The sequence below is a fragment of the Gekko japonicus genome, unplaced genomic scaffold, assembly GCF_001447785.1.
Source record: "Gekko japonicus isolate JY-2015 unplaced genomic scaffold, Gekko_japonicus_V1.1 scaffold1500, whole genome shotgun sequence".
In the NCBI taxonomy this organism is placed as follows: Eukaryota; Metazoa; Chordata; class Lepidosauria; order Squamata; family Gekkonidae; genus Gekko; species Gekko japonicus.
In genome coordinates, this window is record NW_015173177.1 from 384,087 (window position 1) to 396,985 (window position 12,899).

General features: G+C 45.2%; 1 protein-coding gene across 1 annotated transcript in view; it reads right to left on the minus strand.

The window, feature by feature from the left end:
- Window positions 1-415: 415 nt before the first annotated feature.
- Window positions 416-12,899, minus strand: part of LOC107119942 (dimethylaniline monooxygenase [N-oxide-forming] 5-like) — a 43,280-nt gene continuing 30,796 nt past the window's right edge. Inside the window, exons 5-8 of the mRNA XM_015422570.1 lie at window positions 11,225-11,427; window positions 7,632-7,984; window positions 6,023-6,095; window positions 416-1,062 (exon numbers count right to left, since the gene is read on the minus strand). Coding sequence (XP_015278056.1) covers window positions 693-1,062; window positions 6,023-6,095; window positions 7,632-7,984; window positions 11,225-11,427 — 999 coding nt within the window. The 3' untranslated portion in view covers window positions 416-692. The remainder of the gene's footprint in view (window positions 1,063-6,022; window positions 6,096-7,631; window positions 7,985-11,224; window positions 11,428-12,899) is intronic.

Below are 12,899 nucleotides of genomic sequence, written 5' to 3' on the forward strand. Positions count from 1 at the left end.
CCCCTTTTGTTATTATTTTGGCAGTCTCATTTAATGTTAATAAAAAGCATATTTGCATATTTTCCAATCAAAACATGTAATATCTGATTATGTATTGTGGCTCTCAAACATCTGATGTTTATTCTATGTGGCTCTCACGTTAAGCAAGTTTGGCCACCCCGATCTACGGTAAGCCTGCACTTTTCTGTTTGGCTTTGGCTGCACATTGGACCCCATTTAGTATAAAAAGCGTATACATATTGGCTTTATCCCCATGCTTAGGGAAACTGTTGTTTTCAAATGGCCCAGATCACCAGGAAGGAACCTAGGTTCATAAATACCAAATTATGTCCCCCCTTCATTGAAAGCACCACGGTATGCGATCTGCACATTGAAAGAAGTAGCAAAACAAACACTCACATCACAGATGGGGAACAAGTCACAGCAGCCACTGAGAATACGTGGCAGACATTTATTGACCACATGGAATTAATGTACAATATGGATATTATGCACCAGCTTTTCAGACTTGAAATTCAGAAAGTTAAATATCACATTTTATTGTGTGTGTATGCACCTATATGCATGTTGCAGACTTTTATTTAAAAAGATGCTGTTATCACCATAAAAGAGAATCTCTCCCCTTCCCACCCCAGACCAAATAATAATAATAATGTCCAAAGCAGAAAATCTCAGTTGTCCTCAGAATATCACTATATAATAAAGGAAGACAATGTTTCGAACCATCCAAGCAATGCAGTAACTAGAGCAACTACTACAAATGCCTTAAAGACAGATGGCTGTTTGGAGTGACTGAGGGAATTAGACACTACCCTGGTCATAAAGGGCTTCAGGATCCGCTCGCGTTGGGTCAGGATAGCTTTTCTGGCGTTGCCCCATTTTCCTGGTCCTTGTAGGCGGTACTGATACGGCGTGCACGGCCCAAAGAAAACCTGCCAGGCCAGCTTGGGATCCGTGAGGAAAAGGAGCCATATATTGACATTCACAGGTATTAGAGCAGCTATCTCATCCATGTATTCAATATAATCCACTTGGATTGTGTGCCGTGGACTTGTCACATACCTTGCGTAAAAACAGAAACATGGTGTCAGCGAGCTGCCAAAAGTTTATTCTTGCCTATATGTTTCTATATGCATTTTTCCTCCCCACCCCCCGTAGATGCGCTCAGCTACTCATGCGCACATCTCCCTAGGAACTCTGCATTCCTTACAGTATACGCCAGCCATGCTTTGATGTAACGTTATCTAGCCAAGGCCACAGGTGGAAGAGCAAGAGAGCTTTGCTTTGTCTTTAATTAGTAGAGACTGTGAGAAAGTGTATGCTTATTTATAATAAGGTAGCCATTGCGTTCCCAAGGAATAGACGCGCAAGAAACCCTTTGGGCGCGGGCGGGAAACATGTTTATTGGCTGTATTGATTATGAACTTGTTTTAACCTTGCCAGCTCTCCGAGCTATCGTTATTCTGAACAGTGGCTTTGTTCCAGTGCTTCATGGCTTCAATAAAGTAAAACCTTCCTGCAAGCGTGTACTTCGTTGTGGGCTGTGGGGTCTGACACATGGGTGTTTTGACTGAATGCATGTCCAGTGTGAACTGAAGGACAGAAATGAAGCCACATAGGACCTTCTATAAAAACAATATCAGAGCTCTGGCACTCAGTACCTTCGTCCTTCCCCCCTCCCCTCTCTTAAATCGGGCCATTTATAATTTCCATCTACAAAGGGTAAACTGAGATCGGGCAATGAAAACACTCTTCCAAAGACACTGTCCAATTTTCCATTTATATTCTGTGCAAAGCCAATAGTCCAATAGCAAATGTACATACAGGCAGATGTGGCCCTGTTGTTCCACACGGCCGAAAGACTCCCTGCTTCTCCACCCCAAATCCCTCCTTCTAAAACCTGTTTTCCTTCAGGTCTGCTGCAATTTGGTTACATACCGTTGCATGTCATGAAGTTTGTCCTTCTTCAGCTAAAGAAAACACTCACAGGCTGTGGAACTTCCATTTGTAGTGAGAAAGCCCTCCACCATCCCATTTCAGAGTTGGACCAGTTAAAAACAAACTGGTTTTTTAAAGTTTGTTCTCGTTTCCAGAGCCATTTTGAATCAAGGGCCCATCAATATCTTTGGAGGTATCATGGGAACTAGAAGCTTCCACAACACTTTCAAACCACCACCCCTCCCCCTAACACTAGGGTTGCCAAGTTGGCATGACTCACCGGCGGGGGAGCGTTTCTTCCGTTTGGGAGCTGCCGTGGGACACGCGCAGAATGTCACAGGAAGTGACGCACAACGTAGGGCACGTTGGGGGCGTGGCCCAGATCATCGGGGGGGAAACCATATGGTTTTCCCCCCGACGATCTGGGCCACGCCCTCAACGTTCCCTACGTGGCCGCGTCACCTCCGGTGATGCAGCTTCGGGGGGCAGAGTCCCCCCCGGGGCCCAATTCCGCCGCAGCGGAAATCGGGCCTCCAAAGCGGGGATTTCCCCGCCCCCACTTGGCAGCCCTACCTATCACTGAAAGCCATTCCCATCCATTCCTCATCATGGTGGCAAGGACAGCTTATTATGACATTGGGGATGTGAGGAACTGCAGGAACTACACTGCCTGACTGTCACAAATTTTAGAAAGGAAGGATGTGCAGGTGGCAGCTGCAAGGGCAAGAACAGGGCCATGTCATGTAGGGTTGCCAACCTCCCAGTGGGGCCTGGAGATCTCCTGGAACTGCAACTGATCTCCATTCAGAAGAAGTAGAAGAAGAGGAGGAGGAGGAGGAGATTGGATATATACCCCATCCTTCAGTGCCCAAATGAGTCTCAGAACGACTTACAATCCCTTTCCCTTCCCCTCCCCACAACAGACATCCTGTGAGGTAGGTGGGGCTGAGAGAGCTTTGAAAGAACTGCCTTTGAGAGAGCAGCTGCATGTGGGAGAATGGGGAATCAAACCCGGGTCTCCCAGATTAGAGTCTGTGCTCCTAACCACTGCACCAAACTGACTGACTGACTGACTGAGTCTCTCTCTCTCTCTCTCTCTCTCTCTCTCTCTCTCTCTCTCTCTCTCTCTCTATCTCTCTCTCTCTCTCTTTTCTCTCTCTTCTTTACTGAGGTTGTTGACTTCTAATCCTAGCCATGGAAATTGTTAGGCCTGCTGCCAAAGCTGTAGGAAATCCCTAAGACTTCGGCAATGGGCATTTGATGAGAAGAGGTACACACCAGCTGCATTAAGTGTCGGAGAACTTCTCAACTTTGTGATTTATATATATAAAAAAAGTTGAAGTGGATATGGGTGGAAAATCCAGAAACAGCCGGCGTATATTTTTCTAAGGCAGAGGTAGCCTCATGTTCTGTTCTTTTGACTTAGAGTACTTCTACCTTTCCTACATAAGATGAGGAGCAGCTTGTTGCCCCCAAGTGAAGCTTGCATGAGTGTCCAAATACAACATGTGGATGTTGCCCCCAATTAATGCCGAAAATTGTTTCCATCAACAGTTCCGCCAGACTCCACTCAGCAGTAGACTGGAATCTGCTGGAACCCGAATGTGCTCGGCAAGCACCTAGGGTTCAATCGCTTGTTTTTAGATTGTCTGTTCAAAGAAATCCCAGGCAAAATTAACATTTCTGTGAACGATGGCTGTTTGCTATTTCATTTCAGTTTAGATGAAATATTTGGGTTGGCTCAGGAGCGGCTGCCAGGTGGCTAAACATGCCTAGCAAATGCAGTCAGTGCTTGGGATACAAGTGGCACTGAAAGCGTCCAGAACATTACTTGGGACCATGCTGTCTGCCAATCATTCCAGGCTGTTCTTGCATAACATCTCACCAACTCCAAATCTCTCTCTCTCTCTCTCTCTCTCTCTCTCTCTCTCTATCTCCCTCTCTATCTCTATCTCTATCTCTCTCTATCTATCTATCTATCTATCTATCTATCTATCTATCTATCTATCATCTAATCACAATGCTGATTCTGTGAACTCAGGCAGATCTTGAGAGGGCGAACAGGAAGGGTTGCATCAGTGCTTATTTCTTTTTCTTACATGCCCAGGGAAATGCTGATTGCCATGTTGGGGTCAGGATGTAGTTTTTCTCCAGGCTAGTTTGGCTGGAGATCCTGGAGGTTTGTTGTCATCGTCTGGGCATGGAACAGCCATCACTGGGTATGTGTGTGTGGGGGGGTATTTCTAAATTTCCTGCATTGTGCAGGGGGTTGGACTCGATGACCCTGGAGATTCCTTCCAACTCTGTGATTCTAATATGTAATGTGTTCTCTTTTTAAATTTTAAAATAAATAAATATATATATATCAGTTCCCCTGAAGAACATAGCTGTTTTGGAGGGTAGGATCTATGGCATTATACCCTGCTGAGTTCCCTCCCCTCCCCAACCCCGCCCCTCCCAGCTCTATTGTCAACAAGTCTAAATCCGGCCCTGAGCACGTGGTCATTTCTCTACCTCCGTGTCATGATCCTGGGCCTATGTGGTGCAACCTACAGGTTCTAGAGAGGCCTAGTGGTTCCAGGCAGGGAAGCCTCTACTGGAGTTAGGGTTGCCAAATACCTTTTGTTCTGCGGCGGGGGGCTCCCAGACGACATAGAGTTTTCCCCTCAGGTGGCTGTGGCCCCGCCCCCAGCGTGCCCGGCGTCGGCACGTCACATCCAGCTGACGTGCACGCCGGGGTGGGGTTTCCCCGGGGGGGAATTGGCAGCCCTAACTGGAGTAGGTATCAGGGCCTACATTTCTCAGGTACCCTCTGGACTCTGTGATTGGCTAACAGGGGATTTGGTGGGAAAACTTGTACCAGCAGAGGGTGGTGCCTGGGAAGAAGAGATAAAAGGCCTTGCCCAAAGTGGGAGGGTGTTCTCTCCCTCAGGGAGCAGGGCTGGTGAGGCTGCTGCAGAAGGAGGGGTCCTTCATCCAAAAAGGGGTGAGTCACTCTGAGACCTGGTACCCAGAGCAGGCTAGGACAGTATAGTCAGACACATTAGGATTTATTATTTTGCTGATTTACTTACATTTACGGAGCTCATTTTTCCTATACATTATTAAATTGAAGTTGTTGTTCAATCTCTTTAATAAGACTAGTTTGTTACTCTGCCTGGGTCCTCATGCCTCATTCAGTCACATATAAACGGGAAACCTACTGGAAAAGTACTGTATAAAGGGGTAGGGTGGGCGCTCTGAGCCTTCCCAAGGAGACCCATACCAGAGTGGTGGCAGCCATTTGAGAACCTTTCTAGCTGCTGCCTGCGACACTCTGCCATAACACAATGACATGGAAGTCGCCCCCCCGAAACCATATGGTTCCCCCCCCCCGACGATCTGGGCCACGGCAGAAATCGGGCCTCCAAAGCGGGGGATTCCCTGCCCCCCGCCCCCACTTGGCAGCCCTACTTAAGCATGTATGTTAAGTACCATCAACTCGCTTCCAACTTATGAAGACCTTGTCAATTACATCGTCTCCTTAACATCCTTGCTCAAGTCCTGCAATCTGCATAGCAAATGTAAATCAGAAAGATATACGCAATTTTTCAGCTGCCAGAGATGGTACGGACAGTTCCTACACTCTCTTCCTTCCATAAAAGGAGCAAAGTGGAATTATTACAATATGCCTTTAGCAGAACTAACTAATGAATGGCTCTGGCAGCCGGTAATGACAGTGTTGCCGTTTGAACAACGTATTTTAATTCATGTTTTTAAAATATGTTCTTCATTGCATGTGTTTATATCTTGTGAGCCGCCTTGGCATTGTGGAAAGGTGGGATATAAATATTTTAAATAAATAAATATTATTTTACCTATAATCCACTATGAGGGCATTCCCCGCTGTGCCAGTTTTATTCTCAAACGTCACTTATTGCTATTTTTAAAAAAGGAAACAATTATTGTCTTATTCTGGTTGCTAGGTCAATTAAGGTGAATACGAAGCAAAGCAGGAAATGCATGGACTGGCTGATGGCTTGGCACCCCTGTTACATTCCCACCCAACCCAACACACCATTCATTTGGGGCAAAAGTATCCTACCGTTTGGCCATTTCAGCTTGCTTGAAGTGAATGTCCTTCAACATGTCACTTGCCGAAGGCAGCTTACACAGCCCTAGGAACAGAAGTCAGCATGTCACAAATAGGCTGCAATGTGATCAGATCCCCTTTCTGAGGAACTAGGTGTTGGAAATTGCTTTCAAGTTGCAGCCAACTTACAGTGACACCAAAGGGGTTTTCAAGACAAGAGACGTTCAGAGGTGATTTGCCATTGCTTTCCTCTGCATAGCAACCCTAAACCTCCTTGGTGATATCCCATCCAAGGACTAACCAGGGCCGACTGTGATTAGCTTCTGAGATATGCCGAGATCGAGCTAGCCTGGGCCATCTAGGTCAGGTCCTAAGAGGTGTATTTAATGTGATGCTGTGACAGATTACACAGAAAAGCAGGCTTTTTAAAATGCTGCTTGGTACAGAGAGTCAGGGAGGTTATGATTTAATCTTCCCTGGAGAGAAGAGCTTATGTGATTGGCTGCTCTACTCACTCTCTGGTTAGCCAGCATCAGCTGAGAGAAGAAATAAAGCACCTGATCTGGAGGGGAAAGTGGTCTTCCACAGTTTGGTCTTTGTCTAAAAACTAACGTCTAGATCAGTAGCCAGAGGGTTTGGCTTTTGAGGGAAGAGACATTTTGGGAGTCGGTATTTTCTGACAGGCAAGAGTCAGAAAAGTACTTCTACAGAAAGAAGAAGAGAAACTCCATTGTCTTAAATATATTAAAACTGTTCTGAGGGAGAACTTAGTTTCTCAATCAGGAAAGCTACACAACAGCCTTATACAGACAAAGAATACTGAAGAAGGATTTGGCAGAAGGTCTGGGTAGTTAGAGTGAACTCCCATATAAGCCAAATAGTAAAAGGAGTTATTGCTTCTTAGGGACAAGGAGAATAACTTCCTGCCAGTGAAAGGCATTGGGAAGAGGACCCTGGTCTATAAAGGGGAGAAGCTTAGGCACTTCAGGAGTTAGTGAAAAGCTGTAATATCTAAAGGAAAATCTAGAATTCTGAAGGAAGAAATCTAGAAACTTTAAGCAAACACTGTCCTCCAGAAGAAACATTAATAAGAACTGCGTTAGTGCTGAAATATACTAAACAAAGTAAGGAAGAAAGAACTAGAAAACTTGAAACAAAACTACAAATACACTCTCTTGAATGTTCTAAGAATTCAACTCTGTATATATTAGAAAGTTCTTTACCTCAGCAATCTCAAAACCTTGACTATTCCTTTTATACATATATTCCCTGCCTGTTTAATTCTCTATTCTGTTTTTGAAAGTTAATTTTCCTCAAGTGCCATTTCACAAGGGTTTATAAAACAAGACACCTCCTGTCTTTCCCTCAAGCTCCTGTACTGGGTCTAACAGTCACTGAGGGGAACTGAAGTTTTGGCGGGGAAAATCTGCTAGACAGTTGGGGAGATACAGGGGTCCATCACAGATGCCGAGGAGTAACATCAGCATACTGATGACATCCCACTACAAAGCTTTGGATGATCTCACTCAGTGGACTTAAACTAATGAGAAATAACTTACGGCCAGACAGTTGGGGAGATACAGGGGTATATCACAGATGCCGAGGAGTAACATCAGCTTACCTTTAAACACACGTGTAACCCAGCGAGCCTGCATTTCTGAAATGGGCATGATGGCCCCCAGAGGCTGGACAAGGCCAATGATAGCCAAGGTCGGCTTCTCCAAGTGAGGTGGGAAGACAAATTTATACAAGGTGACCTGGTTATTAGTTACTGAGAGGGTATTCCCAAGGAAGGGGAAAGAGAAACTGTATCCCGTGGCAAATACGACAAAATCAATATTGTCCTCCTTGCTGCCATCATCAAAGAGGACGGATGTTCCAGTGAACTCCTTGATGTTTGGTTTCACCATCACTCTGCCAGAAATAATGCGGTTTGGGAGGTCATCATTGATGGTTGGATGCTGACTGAAAAGACTGTAAAATGGGAGGAAAAGATTTACAAATATAGCAATTAAAATCCATTGGGTGGAACCAGCAGAGCTGATTCTCTAAGAATTTTCACTTTACAATTTGGACTTATAACTACTGACTTCGTCAGCACCAAGAATGCTAGAGCAACGGAGTAAAAAAGTTCTAAGTGACGGTCTGTTTAACATAGCATTATTTTAAAAGAAGAAAGTTAAACTTCCTACAGACATAAATTCTGCTTTTTCTTCCCTCCCTCCTTGCTCTAACCATCCAGCTACAGAGATCTTTCATTTTAGACTCCTAAACAAGTTCCCCAGGTACTTGTACATAACAGAAGCATAAATACTTGAGAGAAAAAGATGAATCCAACACACATCCTCATACACAGACAGAATCCAGTCTGGAAGTATCCGTCTTGTATAGCTGAGAAATCTAGTCCCATCATTCTTGGACAAAAACTATTTCCATCCTCACAAGCATCCCTGAACACTCTGTAATGCTCAACAGGCATTTTCAAGCATTCAAAGGGAACATTGGCAGAGTGCGTGCACTGGTGTGCTCTCTTCCCTTCCATTTACCCTCCGCTCAGTATGGAATTCATTGGCAGTGGTTGTTGAGATGGCCACAAGCCCAAATTACTTCAAAACAGGATTAGACAAAGTCTGTCAATGGTCACTATTGAATGTGGAGGTTTCCTTTAATCACCATGTCTAGCAAACCTCTAAATCTGAGGGCTAGGAGGCAACACAGGGCTTTGGTCTCTATGCCCTACGCTGGATACCCTGGCCACTGAGTGAAACAAGATGGTGTACTAGATAGACAACTTGTCTGATCCAGTACAACTCCTCGAATCTCTTTAACATGAGTCCCAATATATCACACCAAAAGCTAGGATTAGGAAATCAGTCAGTTGACCAAGTAACTGCCGTTTGTTTGATCACAATGAAATGTTGTTTAATATGTGAAAAATAGAACAGCATTTGTCCTACTGGCTACAGCAGAGTAGGATTTTATTTTCAAAGAGCATAAATGAATAACAAATCTGTATTTTGGGGTGAACCTTGTAATTGCAAAATTTTGCCACACTCCCACTCCACTATCAAAGGCATGCCTGAAAGGCAATTTCCAGCAAGACACTTGAAATCATGCCAGAAAACCCCCAGATATTTTGTTTGTTATTTGGGGTACAAAAAGCAAACTAGACTAGTTGTAGTTGTCATGAAAACCTAGCCTATTTCTAATTCAAGTCTCTTTGCTGACATTTTAACTTGTGGTTTCAATTGTTTTGCGAATATTGGACCATAGACAGTCCCAGCACAAATGGTACAGGATTCTAAACATTGTTGATAGTAAAACTAGCTGAGGTGGTAATTTGCTTGAGGTGTGCATGAACCACCTACAAGAACTGTAGTCCTTGAAACATAACATACCACAAACTGGATATATTTTGTTTCTGACTGGGAATTTATTTGGGATTAAGGTTTGGCTTCCCTGTCTGGCCACCCTAGTACTTTCCTACCCTGTCTGGCCATCATGGTGCCTGGCTTGGTTTCAGAAGTCATCTCGATGTATGTATTCTCCAGACTTATTTGGGATAGCACAGTCTTTGGGACAGCACATTCTTCTTACAGCAAGCCAAGTTCTCAGTCATGAATTAACATGACTATGGATGAACTGGTTCATGAGTTATGTAAAGGGCTTGAATGTATGAACTTGGGGTTCTTTGTAGCTCACTATAATGATTCTACAATGATTTTCCACCCTAAAAACCCATCAACTACCTATGACAAGCATCTCATTAGCTGTTCCTGTACTGCCAGTGCATTATTTCACCTCTTTTTACGGATACCACCACAACCTGTCTCAGTTGGTCCAACATAAGGCTACATTTTCTTCAGTAGGAATTATTATTAAGGCTGGCCCAAGACATTTGCCACTCTGAGCTGAGGGTTGTGCTCCATCCCCTTTCATCATGCTGCTAACTCTACTGCCTTCACATGCACAGTTTTCTTTCTTAAAATATTTTTTCTACAGAAAAGCACACTGATGCAAGGAAGTTTTAATGCTTCTTCAGCAAGCTACCTTTGGGCAGAGGTATGGAAGTCAACCCTGCAGTAAATATTACTTCAATGAGAAACTGAATCTTGACAGAGGTCACTTTGGCCACAGGGCCAAAGAGAAAGTCAACTTGCAGCAAGTAATGAGGTGTCTTGCAGCTGACGAATGTCTTTGTATACAAATGGGACCATTATGAAAGCGCAAAAGTTCAAGTCAGTAGAATGCTTCAACCTGGGATCACTTCAAGATGTCAGCTGTTCATTAGGTTTAGAGAACATTGGTTCATCTGAAGATTGGGAGAAAATGGATGATTCCAATTTATATTGACAGATTACACCCAGGCCATTTCCACAGTACTGAAATTCCCCCCATTTTAAAACTGTGCATTATGTGAAACTTTCCACAGTAGATTTTTCCTCAACAGGCACAGACCAGAAGTTTTCTCCTTTTTGCCCCATGTTTTTGGAATCCCCAATTTTAGCGAGTTCCAAAAACATGAGGTAAGAAGGAGAAACCTTTGGGTCTGCGCCTGGTGTGGAAAAATCTACTATGGAAATTTTCACATAGCACACAGTTTTTAAAACATCAATGTGGGGAATTTCACTATTATGGAAATGATCCCAAAGAGTATTTGTAGTTATGCTTTCTTGACCCTCAAAAGCATCCAAGGTCATATCTTTGTTAATGATATATGTTTCAGGGACAGCAAAGGTCACCGTAGGATATCTACAGCAAAGAGGTGATCATACATGGACAGAACATGTCTGAGTAGACAATACTGGCCTTGATGAACTGAGGGCCTGATTCAGTATAAGGTAGCTTCAGGTGTTTTGATTTGAAAACCTGCAACTGTACCATTCTAAAACTTAATGGATGTCCTCTACAATGATATGAAAACCTTATTTGTATACAGACAGTGCAACGGTGGAGGGACCGAATGGCAGACAAATATGGCCTAGCAATATTATTACACAGCCTCCAGGGAGCGTCAGAGGAAAGCTTGTTACATCATGTTCCTATGCTGAGGCTGAGTAATTCCCGTCAAACTTATTGCCATCTTTCCTATTCAGGTCAGGAAAGAATAGAAGAATGCAGTGAAAAAGACCCAAATGACTATTATTGCCAAGGCGGTTCTTTCCCGCCCTCTGTCTGTAGCCCAAATGTAATCATTCTAATTTAGAACTGCACCTGTGTTGAGGCTGGAGTCCATACATGGTGTGGTCGAACTTTTTGTTTATTTTTTTCTGTACTAGAAAGTGCACAGAATTACGAATGAAAGTGTGTCTGTAGAAGGAATGGAAAATTCGTCGGTTAAGAATAAGATCTTGGGGCTCTCCACCATCCCAGACACGATTCATGATCCATGCCCCACGCCTGGTGCTAAGGAAAACCTGTAGGAAGGAGAGAGGAAAGATTTTAAAACCAATTTTAAAACCAAGGGAGGGCTGTGGCTCAGCGGCAGAGTATCTTCTTGACATTTAGAATGTTCCAGGTTCAATCCCTGGCATCTCCAGTTAAAAAGATCCGTTAGTAGGTGATGTGAAAGACCTCTGCCAGAGACCCTGGAGATTCACTACCTGTCTGAGTAGACAATACAGACCTTGATGAACCAAGGGTCTGATCTCTCCCTTATTATAAAAGAGTTTTGGGTGCCAGAATTCTAAAATTGGCCCCTTTAGTGTTAGGCCGAAAAAACTGCCACTCGGAAGACACTGGCTGGGTTCATTGGCTGCTTTGTGCAGTCCCGGCCAGCGTTCCAAGGTCATTTACATATGGAAGCTGATTGGACTACACTCCATTCCACACCTCAAACTCCCCCCCCCCCCACAAGGCAGTTGGAATTTTCAGTTGGGAGAGGAGAATGATGTCAGCTGCTCCCTAGGCAGAGGCTGTGTGTGTGTGTGTGGGGGGGGGGTTGTAAAGACAGACAGGCAGATAAACGTTGGCTGATGGTTGCCAACTCCAGGTTCAAACTCCAGGACATAGGGTTGCCAACTCCAGGTTGGAAACTTCCAGGATATTTTAGGGATGAAGCCTGCTGAGGGTGGGATCTGAGGAGGAGGAGGAAGAGGGGGACCTCAGACAGATACAATGCCATGCTGCCCACACTCCAGACAAGCTGTTGCCAGTCTCCAGGTGACAGCTGGAGAGATCTTAAAGCTTTGGTGCTACTTCAAAGTTCCCCAGGAGCCCAAAACAGAGTAGTGTTTTGGAAAATCTTGAGGAATTGTTTGGTGCATTTACGATGGGGCTCCTGGGGAACTATTGTTGCCAATCTTGGCCCAGCAGCCATCAAACCATTCTCTTCAACCCCCTGCTGTGCAGCTGACTTTCCCCTAGGGTTGCCAATCTCCAGGTGGGACCTGGAGATCTCCCACTGCTACAATTGATCTCCAGATGACAGAGATCAGTTCCCCTAGAGAAAATGACTGCTTTAGGAGGGTAGACCCTATGACATTATACCTGCTGAGTCCTTCCGCCCCCCCCCGCCCAATGCTGCCCTCTACAGAATCCACCCCCCAAACCTCCAGGTATTTCCCTCCTTAGAGCTGGCAACCCTACATTCCCCTCAGTGCCTGTTGGGAGTGGGTGGTGGGGGAGGGGAAGGGAGTGGGCGACCGGAGGCTTCTGCCTCCTGTCTCCGGTCCTGGAGTGGGGGGGGTGGAAACGGACCCGGCAGCCGGAGGCTTGCACCTCCAGTCGCCGGCCCTGGAGTGAGTGGGGTTGAGTGGGGGGAAACGGACCCTGCGGCCGGATGTCGGCCCTGGAGTGGGTGGGGGTGGGAGGGAAAACGGGCCTTGCGGCCGGAGGCCTCTGCCTCGCTGGGCCTGGCGTTGGGGGGGTTGTTAGGGGAAGGGACGCC